At 34.5% G+C, this 15,771-nt stretch overlaps 1 protein-coding gene across 2 annotated transcripts in view; it reads left to right on the top strand.

Annotated features, from left to right (window-relative positions):
• Positions 1-2,444: 2,444 nt before the first annotated feature.
• Positions 2,445-15,771, top strand: part of LOC124364719 (epidermal growth factor-like protein 8) — a 50,651-nt gene continuing 37,324 nt past the window's right edge. The window contains exons 1-2 of one of the 2 annotated variants that reach the window (XM_046820416.1): positions 2,445-2,567; positions 8,642-8,766. In XM_046820416.1, coding sequence (XP_046676372.1) covers positions 2,460-2,567; positions 8,642-8,766 — 233 coding nt within the window. In that variant the 5' untranslated portion in view covers positions 2,445-2,459. Of the gene's footprint in view, positions 2,575-8,641; positions 8,767-15,771 lie in introns of both variants that reach the window. The other variant, XM_046820424.1, reaches the window with a different exon arrangement.

Below are 15,771 nucleotides of genomic sequence, written 5' to 3'. Positions count from 1 at the left end.
GCAATTTCCTGTTTGTTGCATCAGACATTAGTCAATTCAATTTTTGTAGATATAGATTGTAAAATTATATATTCTAGATAGATTATCAAATAATAATAACTAAAATTTGAATTTAAAACATTTCATGAGCAGATAATAATATCAATGTAGTAGCTTATCTTTACCAATAAATAACATACTTATGTAAATTTTTGGGGATATTCCAGTACTGATTATTTTTTAATCTGGTAAAAAAGAACTTTACACTATAAATTGTAGCAGGACTGACTATCCTATCTCGTAAAGCAGATAGGGTAACTGGAGTACTTGGAGGCAATTTTCTGCCTCAACTAGTCTCCATTTTATTCTTAACCAGACTATCGACTTTTAGCTCCCCCATTTATCATACCGACTCGTAAATCCAGTGGTTCCATCCAATATATCTTCTAGTATAGAGCACCAGTATGAGCATGAGTAATTTCAATAGTTATTGGATCATAAAGTACTCGGCATATGTATTCTCATAGAGGTATGTAAGTAAAAACACAATGTGTTTGAGTTGATTGTTAAGTGTTACCTGTGGTCAGAGGATTTTTTATATCTAAATGTATAGTTCCTTTCACGTTTCTTAAATCTTCTTCATACAATTCTTAAATGACAGTATCACTTATTATAATTGGAGAAAACATACAGGCTGCTAGTTCATTTAACCATTTTGATCACTGCTCTGACATTTGCTTGTATTTCGTATAAACATTATGTGTTATATAATATATATTTATATATATATATATATATATATAATATAATAAATATTACTATCACATACATATTATATTAACGGTATTACATAACAGTTTAACATTATTTTAAAGTGGCTTATGGAATCTAATTCAAATTTGTACAGTTTAAATTACTACTTCTGCAAATTACTAAAACTCTTTTTATAATGTATTATAGCCTAGTATTTAAAATATTGTTGTAAAATCTTTTACTATTAAGACTATCAGTGTAATGATATATTTTTAAATAGGTATGTATTTATTTCAGTGTATAATAATAACCAAGTGCACAAATAGGTTGGCGCAGTCTACACACGTGTTTCTGATATTTATAGATGAGAGGTCTTTCAGTTTGAGTCATTTATCAGCCCTGGGAGCGGCGACACGCAGTCTACTGCAACCAGGGCTGTAGTCTGAGATTTTTTGACCTTTGACCTGTTAATAGATTTAAAGTAATCGCTTATTTGTTTATTAGTTACCTTCATTCAACGGCATGATAATATATCGAAATTAACCACAAATCAGCAAAGTCGAAGAAAGGGACACGCTGCTCCGTAACTTGAACAAAGAATTGTTGGTTTAATATTTTATTTCAGGATTAAATTGCATTAACAGTCCCCAAAATCGTTTTTCTATTACACTCGACTACTGAAGTAGTAATGCAAATCTAATTACGAACGCTTTTTTAGATTTTTACCGTTGCTATTGGCTTCAGAAAAAAACACACTCCATTTTGTATAGTAACAAACTATACACTTCAGGAGTATCGCTTTACAATACAAAACGGTAAAGCGCTTGGGGTCACATCTAAAGACGAATTAATTATCACGGCCATAAATACGGGCGTAAAAATGTTTGAAGTTTTTACTGCTTAAAACCCGAGGTCGTTTCACAGCAGTCGGACATCCGAGAGCCAATTTGAATTTTATAAGTACACAATACGGGTTTCTTACAAATATATAGAGTATAATTCCTCATAAGAGTACCGTACTAGTTTTAGTGGAGGTTAAAATGGAGAATTATCGGTAGGGAAAGAATATCAAACGATAATTTTTCTCAAATCGTATGATTCTTAGCCTGACACGTCTGTAAATGTTCAGTCAGAGTCAGGTAATCGACTATTTTGCTGCAGCAAATGGCCTCTTTATCTAGTTTGTTTTTGACAATGGAAGAATTGTGAAGGAAACAGGATGTTTCGGATATTTGCCATCGTTCAGTGATATAATACAATCTCTGAACAAAGGGAAGTGTCTGGAAAAATCCTGTTTCCTTCACATTTTATATGTCTGACGATCGATTATAAGTGTGGCAAACTAAAAAATTTGATTTGCAATAAATTATCGTTTCACATTTTTAACTATTTTGATATCCTCCAATGTCCCCCTGCACCAATACTAGCGCTGCTGACCACAAATTTCTTTCGTAGAAGAACATCCTTTAGCGACTGCAAGGAAGACCGGGTTGTTTGCTTATACAATGGAGATTGGCTCTCGAACTCTGGACTGTAGGAGAGCAGACCGCCTCTCTGCGAAGTTACACCAGACCGCGTTCGGGACGCGAGGCCTAAAAAACTCGGGCCTCGAACAAAACATTCGCAAGAGTAAAGAATTGGTGTAGTCTACGTGTCTCAAAGCCAAGGCCGGTCGCAATCGCCCCAGACAGAGAGACGTCTGGACTATAAATATCCTCCAGCCGGTGATGCACTCAGACGGTACCGGTGACGTGCCGATGTTGTGTACCGGCAGGCTCGAGCCAGTGGTGCATCGACTGTGGAACCGGTCAGTCTGGCTTCACCTGGCCCGTACACGCGAAGGTAACACTTCTCCAGTCCAAATCTATTATAATTAAAAATTAATATATTATAATCCAACATCACAACTTTAAAGGAAACTCTTGTTTTTTTAATATCTTGTTACTCTCAAATCTATCGCCACAACAAAGGGATTATTATGACTCTGGTTATTTGCCATTGTTGAAAAAGAATTCATTTCTTTTTATGGTAAAAGTTAAGGCCGCAAAGATAATTTATTATTATTTAAATTATTTATTATCTTTATTATCATTATCTTTTACGTGTGGGCTAAAATATTACCATATGTGATAACTTAAGTTGATTTGTTTTACAGTTAAAGTTGATCTATTTATTAAACTCTAAGACAACGTGAAAATATCGGAATACTTATGAAATAATGTTTAAAAAGCAACATTCCATTTGATTTGTCTCTGAGCTATTAATTAATAATAATTAAGAAAGAATAAATCCAAGTTCACAAGACCTTGCTCATCAAATTTAGACATATTCTTCATTTGCCTACTGTTGGCCTTACGTTTTTTATTTACCTTATAAAGTAATAACCCTAATTTATTTGAAGTTATTTAAACATGTATGCATTTAGATTAAGCAAATAAAAGCTATCTGAGTGTTCCTTAATCGTAATAAGGGTTTAAAATAATAATTATAGTGAATATTTAGAAGATAAAATAGAAGCAGTAATGTTATTGTCGATCTTCATCGTCAACTCCTACGTGGAAGGAAATCCATTAAACATATTAATAAGGTACATTTAAGGCCATCATGCTAATTTCATCATCCAAATTAACCTGTCTGAGTTCTTTGTAAAATGTGTTTCTGTTGTTTTATAATACATATTCTTTAGTTTATTATTATCATATTACTGGTAACATTATATTTCATTTCTCTAAATCTAAAACATCAGTGTCCTTTAAATGCTGATTAGTAATACTCTTGTTTGTTCTCTTAGGATTAGAAGCTTATAAATTGCACTCAGTCCTATAAGAACCTTAGCGCTGCTTCCGAAGTGACCGGATATTCCGGATGGGTTAGGTTAGGAGGTAGGGGCCGCCTCCTATCGAGATCCAAAAGGAAGAATTAGGACACTAATCTCAAAGTCATGTTCCACCGGAAGAAGGAAAGGCCAGTTCTGAACCAGCCTCTCCAGTCAAAGCAGGCAGGAGGTGGCACACCCTTGTTGAGACTAGCAAGAACCTCTGTTACTTAGGGAACGAACCCCACCAACTCCAACGTCATCTCCCGCAGTAGATTAGACCTATCGAATTACCTTTGCTCCTCAGAATCTCTAATTTGCGGTTAGTGATGTTCGCTCCTGAACATCCATAAGGTTGCCCAGATTTAAGTGACACATGGCTTTTTGCTGTGCCTAGTGATAGGTTCAACTGGAAGGTATAAACCAGTCAGAAGTGATCCCTGCTGGGTAATGATGAGTAATACTTACTTTTATACCAAATTATTGACTGGTTAACATTATAACGCCGATGGAATTCCATCATTTAAAGTTAATCTCGAGTAAAAACAGGATCCTCAACTGTCTAATAAATTCTGTATGTGATTCACTGCCAAATATAACATATCATAGTCTCCTAATCCGCAAGAAGCTAATCGGTGATAAACCTTACCGGAGTGGGCTATCACACATTAGCAAACCAGTTTTGGTAACAGATAAACAAGTAGGCGTGATTCCTCGCAATAAATATAAGAGGCTTAACTGAAAAGGCGTTCCTTGAATTTAATTAATTCGTTTTAGCTAATTGACAAACCAATTTTCCATCTTATACATCTCTTTAATTACTTTGTTGATAAGTTCTTAATTGTTTAATTCGCCAGTTTAGAAACCTTAGAGACTTTGTGAACTGTACATTAAATGTAAAGTGAATATTATTGTTGTTATTAAGAACTCATTCCTTGAAAAAAGATCCAAAATGGGTATGTATAGTTAGTGAGGAGAAGATTGTGAGGCCTGGCGAAGAGATGATGAATTTGTACCACTGACTCTTAAGATTATGAGTACAGAACGACGCGATGGGGGCCTCTTATAGTGGAAATTGATACTTCGAAGATCAAGAGACCTAAAATAAGCAAACTTCGTTACATGAAAAGAGGTTTCAAGAGGTCAGAAGAAAATGTATTTCTCTACAATTTAGAATGTAAAATGTTCTAATCATGCAAATACGACTGTATTTAAAAGTAGTGACTGGTTTACTCTAAGTGAGGCTGGTTCTGTTTCAAGAGATGCTGCTGAAACCAGTAGCACAGTCTTTTCTCTGCAGCGGAAAATGCAGTATAGTAATTTCAAAACTTATATTACGACCAACTATGTTTCACTTTTCTTTAATGAGCTTTAGTTGTAATGTTTAAATACTAAAGGTAATTAATAACATTTCATATTTCATTTTCATGACATAAGAAGATCGAATTTTAATGCAAGACCTTTATGTTCCCCATGTTTTAGTGTTTGACTTATGTCTTTTTATGCACAGTCTCAGAGTTTTCCCAACTTTATTACCATATATGTATGTCATGTTATAGCTTGGTGTAAAATTGTAATATAAACTTAACTAAGGTTAATGTTAATCATGCAATTGTTTTACATGTAGATAATTAAACTGTACACTACAGTAGCTAGTGAAACTAAAATAGTTAAACTAAGCAACATATTATTGTACTTTAACAATTCTAAAAAATATAACATTTACCACATGATCAATAACACACGAATACACTTCAATGTGCTATAAATTACTTAATACTGAATACTAAACTTTAGAACACAATAACTTTCAGAAATGTAATAAAAGTCTAAAATCAAATTACAAGTTAAACAATATTTTACGAGATGAATAAGTTTAGGTTCTTTTAAGTCTGAAACACATCTTCTTACTACGAGGTCTGATCAGTTTTAAACAGCGTACAAAACATTAAGGTGTAATAAGAATCAATGCCTGAATCGAGATTCGACCACGGACTTGTTAATACGTAAGATAACAAACCGACCATCAAGGGCGGCTCAACTATTTAACTAGCGTGTTCACCACTAAGCTACCGATTAGAAAACACTGTTCGAAGTTGACTCTAATCTGTTTCCTTTTAGGTTGTACAGAGGAAAGCGTGACTGACCTGGAAAGTTAGTAGCGGTCTGAAGGAAAGGAACTTTACTCAATTTGAGAGAAGTCGGGTCATAAAACATTCTCTTAATTCAACTTTCGAGTGTGCGTGGAAGCAGGCGATAAACAGTCTTGAGAGGGTGTTTGCGATAAGGAACTAGCGTCAGCTTTAAATACCGCGAACCACAGTGTTACAGTTGTTGCGGGTTTGTTTATCATTTTATAACAATTTGTCATACTCAAATTTTAAAAAGTTATTTAATTTGAAGAATAGAACATAAAATTGTTTTATTTTCTATACATATAACCACATAACAATCAAAACTATATTATTAATGTTGTGTTTATGCCATTTAATATTTGTAGTATATTTAACATTTCTTACTGTACATCTACTGCTAAAATTAAATGTAAACACAATTAAATTAAATATTTAGGCCTTGCTATGGGAAGCCATTTTAGTTAACGGATTTTAAACAAAACTGTCAATATTACACACCAGCTTATACAGATGAGTTGAAGTGTATCGTGATTGGCTTAAATTTAACCTACCAATGTGACCAAAAGTGGTCAATGGGTTTCTTTATCTCAGGCTGCCTGGTGTTAAAAATGTTATACTATATTTTTGGGTGAATTTATTTCCCTTGAGTAAAATCTACTTATGCCATGTAAGGTGTTAAAAAGTAATTAAGAATTTTAAAACTTGTAAAACTTATTAAGAATTGAGGTTTTGATTAACGTATTGCATTTTATTCAGTCATTAATATCTCAAAATCCCTCCCACACAACTGTAAGATATCAAAAGCATTAAATTAGTTTTGAAGAACAATTTTACCTTTTATGTAAATTATACGTGTGTACATATTGTATAGATACATACAATTGATTTGATTTGATTTGTATTTGGCTCCATACCATATAATATTAATTAAAAAAATATGTTATATTTAACATTAATTACCAAGTTTATCTAAATAATATACAATTAATGACCACTTCGATAGGTCAGTTACATTGACATTGTAGTTATTGTGTACTCCGATAGCAGTATACAAGTCGTGGGTTAAGCAACAGGACCGTTTTTCAGATTCAAGCAATTAATTAATAAAACATCGATCCTTGAATTTATCGGTTACTGTATCGATGTTCGCGGGAGTACTTTGATTACTTCAATGATTTTTCGTTGATGTTATAAAATTAATATCAACAAGGTACGCTGTAGATCTCTTCACTTTTCAGACGGACATCGCCTTTCACCCACTCCAGGCATTGGTCAATCCTGTTGGGCTTAAAATGTCCGTTGTTTGCTTTCCTAGCGGAAGGTCAACTCGACCTGAATAGAGCCATTGCATTATGGATGAAATGTTGGCATCTATTGAATAACAGATGCGGTGTGCATATGTGTATAAAGCAGAGTATGTTTTGTAAAAAACAACTTTTAAACCTCCATATGCTTTTTTTTGCACGTATCATTTTACATTGAAACTGTGTTATTACTAATTATAACACTCATGTTCTACAAAATAATACGTTTACCAAAAAAAATACTCTTTAATAAGGACACAACAGGGCCTTCTTAAAATTATGCTGTTCATTCGTCTGGCCGTTTATGCAATATTTCTTAATAGAAAGTTACTAGAAATTTGAAACTTGGTACACAGGTTCCTCTCGGTCTAAGGAAAAACCATTTGGATTTTTAGGTCAAAAGGTGAAAAAAAGCAGTCAGTCCGTGTGTCTGTAGGTGCAATAAATCTTAAGGTCATTGGGACTTGAAACTTGGTACACAGTTTCCTCTTGGTCGAAAGAAGAACCCTATTGTTTGAGGTCAAAAGAACAAGGGGGTTCTTTCCTTCTTTGCAGCAACTCTTTGATTATGTTCTACCCTCCAATACCCCGTTATATCGGTAAATTGGAATACATAGTTGTTTATCCAGAAAAGACCAATTTTATTTACAAAACTGTTAAGTGAATCTTTTAATTTACTCAGTTGTAGAGCTTCTGTCGAGAACAGTTTAGTGTAATGTATAGGATTCTGCTCAGTTTGATTATTCAAGCTGCAAAGTGTTCAACTTATTACAAATAAGCAAACCATTATCCTCCATTAGAAAGACAGATTTGAACTGTTAGCTTTAATAACCTTCCAAACCCGTTAAGGATGCGGGCTATTTTAATGGACATGATTTTTGGAGACATCAGATGAAAAGCTAACAGACGATTGCTAATTAGAGCAGAAACACTTCAAGGCCATCAACCACAGTTTTTTCCTGTAATTCCTTCTAAACATTTTGCCCCGCCGTGGCAACCGTTGATAAACTCTCAGTAGGCTACAAACTACTGTTTGCAGACATCCGTTGTTATAGTGTATCCCCGACTTTCATAACTTAAAAATTATGCATATACAGCTCTAATTGTGAAAACTGGAAGCCGTATATAGGATGTTAAAATGATGTATGATTCACAAGGTCCTGTCACACAGGGAACCCTATTACCTGAGTGAGAAATTGTTGTGTCGGGAGGAAGTTTCGCAACACAGCACCTAAATTATAGTAAAATAAAACGTGAAATCGGAAGAAGCATTTCATTATTCGGCCCGAAATTTTACAACAACCTTCCCATTAAGCTAAAAAAACTGTACATATGGCTAATTGTGATTTAAACTTAGGTAATTTAAAAGATGGCTACTCTTAATACAGTTTTACGGATTTTATTATAACATTTATGTAACATTAGATTAAGCTGTTAAGATAAGTGGGTATGGTATATTTTAATAAATAGAATTAATGAGCCTTTAATGTTGTAATTGTGTTTTGTTGTATTAATTTTTTTTCTTTTACCTAATTTTTGGTTAGACCATCAATTGACTTGAGTTGTTCTGGGAGACAATATATTACTGAGAAGCTCTTGCAAATAAAGGGATTTTTATTAATTATTTATCTACTTCAGTCCATATTTGTGATTTTAGGATGGCTGCGGTAAAGTTTGGCACAGTGATCTACGTTGCGACTTCTGTGCTGGGATTAGCATCAGGCGAAGTATCATCCTCAACTCTCTATCACATGGAACCATACACTAAACTGCACCCGGGGTGAGTTTCTATAGATCCTGCGTATTTCTTGATACAGTTAAACCATTTAAAAGAAAGGACAACATTAAATTATGTTTTTGCATGTAGTTTTATATCATAGGTTCAGTTATTGACATATCAACATTACGAAATCTTCGTCCAAGCCCAACATAGTTTTCACTGTAACCTTGAAATTTAGGTCGCATTTAAATTTTTAGAATGAGTGACATGGAACTGTAGTTTCGTAACATCATGAGTTGTGCTTGACGCAAAGTGAAACAAGAGAACGAATAATCTTAGGGAGGGATTACAGCCTGTAGCGAACGCTGCAACCAAAGTGGGTAATTAACAGTCATTTTCTTATATTTACCTTTTATTTATTCTTGCCAATTTTATAACATTTTGAAATATCCTTCCATAGTACCAATATTGGAATATATGGAATGTAAGAAATTTACTGAAATCTAAAAATCGTGTTTATCTATTATATGAGATATTTAATACATTTTTAAGCTATCGGAAATAGCGTCTTGTCGATATATTTTTAAAGAGAACATCCTCTCTATCCCAAAAGATGGATAACTTGAAGGATTATTAATAATTTGATGATATTAACAAGTAATATTCACTAAATATTCCTTCGAAAAACTGATAATTATATTCCTAAATATTAACTCATACAGTTATACTACCACTTATACAGGTGAGATTTTAGTATATAACGTGGGCTATACCACTTGTTAAAGGGGACAAACCACTTGTTGGAATGAAAGATATCCCCTGTGAACAAAATTCAGCTTGAACACATAAGCACATCTAGTTATCCTTATACTTTGCAATATTGTTTTAATGAAATGTTATTCCAAACAGTTATTATTGATTCTGAACACTAGGCTCTAAGTAACTGTAATTTGGTTCAAGGTCGTGTAGAGCGGACTCTGAACCGGTACCGCTGTATCGAGGCAATGTTTTTTTTACCTTCAGCAAGATTAAGATAAACAACAGTGGGAGGGAGGGGACATGTCGATGTGGCAGGCGTGATAGCCGGCGCGTGATCACATTAGTCTTATCTGAGGAACGATCTGCGTCTGCTAGGGTTCCAGCTATCCAGCCCGCAGTGGACCAACTCTTCATGTCGATGTGGCAGGCGTGATAGCCGGCGCGTGATCACATTAGCCTTATCTGAGGAACGATCTGCGTCTGCTAGGGTTCCAGCTATCCAGCCCGCAGTGGACCAACTCTTCATGTCGATGTGGCAGGCGTGATAGCCGGCGCGTGATCACATTAGCCTTATCTGAGGAACGATCTGCGTCTGCTAGGGTTCCAGCTATCCCGCCCGCAATGGACCAACTCTTCATGTCGATGTGGCAGGCGTGATAGCCGGCGCGTGATCACATTAGCCTTATCTGAGGAACGATCTGCGTCTGCTAGGGTTCCAGCTATCCCGCCCGCAATGGACCAACTCTTCATGTCGATGTGGCAGGCGTGATAGCCGGCGCATGATCACATTAGCCTTATCTGAGGAACGATCTGCGTCTGCTAGGGTTCCAGCTATCCAGCCCGCAGTGGACCAACTCTTCATGTCGATGTGGCAAGCGTGATAGCCGGCGCGTGATCACATTAGCCTTATCTGACGAACGATCTGCGTCTGCTAGGGTTCCAGCTATCCCGCCCGCAGTGGACCAACTCTTCATGTCGATGTGGCAGGCGTGATAGCCGGCGCGTGATCACATTAGCCTTATCTGAGGAACGATCTGCGTCTGCTAGGGTTCCAGCTATCGAGCCCGCAGTGGACCAACTCTTCATGTCGGAAGAAGGCGAGGAAGAGTGTATCGTTTTAATATTAGTTAAAGTTGTTTCAAATAGCTTTACCAAAATATTGCTTTTTACATTATTAGTATATCATAATAATTAAAATTTATTTTTGTAGTTTAAAGAAATAAATCTATTTGCTGTTGAAGTTTTAAAGCCATTAGATTAGGAAACACTCTAGTAATACCAACCCAACGATGGTTTCAGGTACCATTTTAAGACATCTGATTTTAAAACTTGTGAAACTCTATATGTTTGTAAAATTGGTCGTTGGGTCAACGATACTCTGTACAAATTACATTTCTTCCATGAGGGTCGTTGGGCCAACGATCAGTGGAGTAATCGAACCATCCCCGATCTTATCTAGACCCATAAGTTTCTTTGTTTTCTTTGACGTCCACAGGTCACCGTGATAAGGTTGGCCTGCGTGCCCCCTTCCCGGATGTAACGGCAGACAGAATAAACGTGCAGTTCAGAGAATTTTATTTATGCCAACTTGCCATATAACAGTGTACACACAGTCAAGTTTGTGTACCAAACTGGACAATTGCTATGTAAAGGATTAACATTGTGCAAAACTGATTTAAAATTTAAAACATGTAAAATTCAAAATAGTCATTTGATTGACAATTCTCCTAAATACAAGTTAAAACCTTATCTCTCCTCCTAAAAGATAGTCTCTATTTCATAACCGCACTGAGGCTGGCCAATGTTGGTACTGGAAATTGATATTGGAACCAACAGATGGGCTGAAGAAGAATTTTAAGAAAGCAGAAGAAAGGTAAAATACGGCATCACTTTTTCTCAACCTCATGGAGAAGAATTGCAGAAAGTATATCTCAGAACTCAATAAGTATCCTTTTGAATTCTTTGTTTAAATTTGGACTTTCTCTTGAAGTTATGCGACTACTTAAATGTTGTTTGTTTAAATTGATCAATAATATACATCAATAGGACGTTGTATATTCACGAAGTACAGTGAAGAGTTGTTGATTTAACAACTGAACAGTTGACAATATCTACGTAATTTATCATCAATATTCACGTCTAAAAGATGTTAAGCTATTATTTTGAATGTTTACACTAAAACATTGGAATGTTTTACACGTCGAGGGAATGTGAACATCTAATATACGTAAATACATAATATATAGCTCTCCAATTTAGAAACTCTGTTAGTGTTTTCCTTCAGTCTTCCTTCCAAACCAAAACTGTGTTTACATTATTGAAAAACTTTGGATCCAAACACGCGACTAGTTTTTCATTTATTACCTTATTTATTATATATATTGGTTATTTCCGATAAGTTATAATAGTTTAACTTTTTTCGTATTTTTAGTTATGCCTTTCTTAGTCTTTGGTAATAATAGAAAAGTAGTTATAGCACTTATTCCCATATGTATGATGTTACATTTATTAAAAAGCACAAAAATAACAACGCTATTTTAGTTTATACAAATTTCTTGTTTAGACTCATATTAGAAATACAAACCGAATCCAGCCAGTGCGACCGACGCGACTTTGCCCTATCTAGATGCCAACTCAGACGCAATGCCAGAATATCAGGTTCACAGGTCACGTAGCCAACCCAGTTATGGAAACAAGACAACCACTTGTAAGCTTCCTTCGTAGTGCATCCGACTGATAGCAGATTTCAGGATTCTCGTTTAACTCATTTAGGTTAAATTATACTTTCAATTAAACTAAACCTGTGCCAAAATAATTTGTCACGTAGTGCAAATTTTCAAACAATATATAATATAGACATAATGAGTTTCTCACGGTGGGGACAGAGACAGCTGGGCCATCTGTTGAAAATAGTGCAATCAATTCTTCAACTGTAAATCAGTTGTTTTCTTTTTAAATAGTTAATAGTCTCATGTCAACAGTTCTGCTTGCAATAGATAAAAATAGAACACAGAGAAGACTCAGAGACAACGTTTTGATAAACAATAAAAATGTGTGCATAAGAGTAACATTGGCTCATAATGTATCCTCTGGATCGTCCATGTTATAACGATTAGGGCCTTAGCTTCCAGAGACCGGGAACTGACAGAGGTCAGGACTTATGCAAGGCCTTAGCTTCCAGAGACCGGAATCTGCTAGAGGTCAGAACAGAGGCCTTAGCTGCCAGAGACCGGAAGCTGCTAGAGGTCAGAACAGAGGCCTTAGCTGCCAGAGACCGGAAGCTGCTAGAGGTCAGAACAGAGACCTTAGCTTCCAGAGACCGGAAGCTGCTAGAGGTCAGAACAGAGGCCTTAGCTTCCAGAGACCGGAAGCTGCTAGAGGTCAGAACAGAGGCCTTAGCTGCCAGAGACCAGAAGCTGCTAGAGGTCAGAACAAAGGCCTTAGGTGCCAGAGACCTATTTCGGAAAATCTTGTTTGGATTATGCCAATAATTCAGAACACTAAACACCTCATGTCCCTGTGTATAAGGACTATTTGTAGTAGTTTAATAATACTACCCTCTATACTTTGTCAAATGTGTTTCGTTAAGACTTCTTTATAAAATCAATTCAAAGTTATAAAATATGAGGTCTTAATGCGCAACCAAAACAGTCTGAAGATTTCAAACCTAAAGCGCTTTATAAATATTCGTATGCAAATGCCTTCATCTATATTCCAGTGACGACAGAGCAATATCGATGTGTCTACTTATCATACCAAGAGAGAGGGTCTTGTAAATGTGTTCCCAGACTTAATGGAAAAAGCGTGTATCACTTCCTGATAAACAGATGAAAATTGTATTGAAAAGACTTTGAATTAATAAAAGGATTAAACAATAAATGGATTTGCGTAATTGATTACTTTCTTTCAACTCCCAAAAGTATATTACTTCTTTTCAGGTAACCTAGAAACAAAATAAAATCTGCGTACAATCGTTATATCTACGAATCATTACAGACACAAAATTATGGGGTTTTGAAAGTCACTCCCAAGAGCTACAACGAAACGTTACGGAGCTAATAATGTTTATATAAAACAATATTAAAGAAGTCTTTAATATTTTTACGTTAACCTACAGACGCTGCGTAGCCTACTTTGGTATCGGTAAAAAAATCATACTCTTTATTTTATACCCACCAATTATTTATATGAGCATCATACGTTACCCAAATTAGAATTTCATAGAACAGGAAAGGATCCATGAAAAAAATTAAATCATTCTAGTATTAACGATTCATTTCTTAATTTTTTTTATTTTAGTGACAATTTAGAAACTTTTTACAATTTTTTTTTTTAATTTTAATTTTTAGCGTTGATGGTTGGCCAGATTCAATACCACAGAGCAGGTGGACACAAATTGTCAATGGAACACTGTTCACAGTGCGGTCAGTGTCAGGTCTATGAACTAACACTAACGGCACATAGCGTCACTAGCGAATTCTGTTGACTGGCCTTAGTTATTAATCTCGGTGAGACTTCCTTGTTTTGATTGTCCTTGCTCAATTACAAGGGTGCACATTGTAGCAGTTCCAATTTTTACATTAAGATTACTTCGTTTCTCATCAACTGGGGTGTATTAATATAGCCTATTCTGGAGATTTTGTTTACAAAATCAACTTATTGCAATCGTCATCTACGTAGCACTTAAAGGAAATTTCTGGATAATTTCACCAACCATTGAACATTTTATAAATATTTTCCACGACTGTATTCGTATGTGTTAACTGTCCAAACACATTCAAACTTAGTACAAAAGCTAATCTTACAAATATCTCAGATAAGTTCGTTGGCCAGCTCGGTACGCAATTTCGTTTCAGTAAGGCGGCCGTTTGACTATTAAAACATTCACAACTCCGTTATTTATGAATTTAGAGGAAAAAATTAAGTGTCCTGGAATGTTTATAAGATCTACTAAAAGCTTTATAATAGGCAATTTTTTGTTATCTCGAATGGTTATAATATGTAAATCTCCTAATAACGTTTCTATCACCAGCTGGTTCACCAGCAAGTTCAAATTTGGTACAAAAAGTTGACTAAGTTTGTTGGCCAGCTTTGTACGCCAGTTCTTTTCATTATGGTGACCATTTAAGCTTTTTTAAAATTCACAACTCTGCTGTTTATGAGCAAACAGAAAAGAACTAAAACTGCTCTGTAATGCTTAAAATATCTCCTAAAGGTTTTGTTATAAACATATTTTCAATCTCTAACGGGTTCTGAGATATTAAGTAGATTTAAATCCCCTTAGAATAAATAATAATACTTCAGCTGTCACAAAATCTACCTCTTCCTCCGACTGAGCCGAAAAGACTATTTATACAATAGTTATGTATTACAATAATCTTGTATAATTTCCTGAATATATCCGTAACAAAGAACCTAATATAATAAACACCAATAAAAACTGTGCAGCTATTGTGGAAACTGGTAGTTTGGTTATACAAGGAAGAACTGTGCATTTGGGAGAAAGGGTACTGATTTTGTATTCCCAATCATATATATATATATATATATATATATATATATATATATATATATATATATATATATATATATATTTGGGAACAATTCTTTATTCAATAATATACGACACGGTTACTTGGTGTGTATAAAATACAGTTCTCTAATATATAAGACATAAAAACCACACTTTGTAAAATATTATTTGCGTACGTAATGGAAGGTCGGACATGGATTTTAAACTTTACATTTTAATATTAACAAACAGCCGTTTTTAATGAAGCCGCTAAAGCTTTAAATAAAGATCCTATTACCTTTACTGTTATGTAAATAACGTATACATGTAATTGATTACATTATTTTTAATAAACAAAGTAAACTTTTTTGATTTTTATTATTTACAATTTGATTAAATAAGTTCATAAATAACATGAGTTCATAAACTTTAACTTAAAGTGATTGTACGGTTCTTCATCGATTTTTTGTAAAACCTAAAATATTATTTTTGTTCTTAGTTATGAAAAGCTTTTCAAATTAATAATCTAAACCATGCATATTGAGCTTTTATGAGCATATTGAAAATAAAGTCTAAAATTCTTAATGTTTTTGCCAAGAATTGTATTAGTTATTTTAACGCTATTAACACAGACGTTTTTATTTAACAGTTTATAATTTTGTTGCAAGTTAAATTTGACTATTACTATATATCTTTATTCTAATTTCTAGATTTCTTACAAATTCACAACGAATTTTCAAAACCTCGATAACTTCATGATCTAGAAAAATCCGATATAAGGTTTGAGAGATTTT

The sequence above is a fragment of the Homalodisca vitripennis genome, chromosome 1 (assembly GCF_021130785.1).
Source record: "Homalodisca vitripennis isolate AUS2020 chromosome 1, UT_GWSS_2.1, whole genome shotgun sequence".
Classification (NCBI taxonomy): domain Eukaryota; kingdom Metazoa; phylum Arthropoda; class Insecta; order Hemiptera; family Cicadellidae; genus Homalodisca; species Homalodisca vitripennis.
Note: the sequence above shows the minus strand (reverse complement) of the source record. Positions and strands in the feature narration are given on the sequence as shown.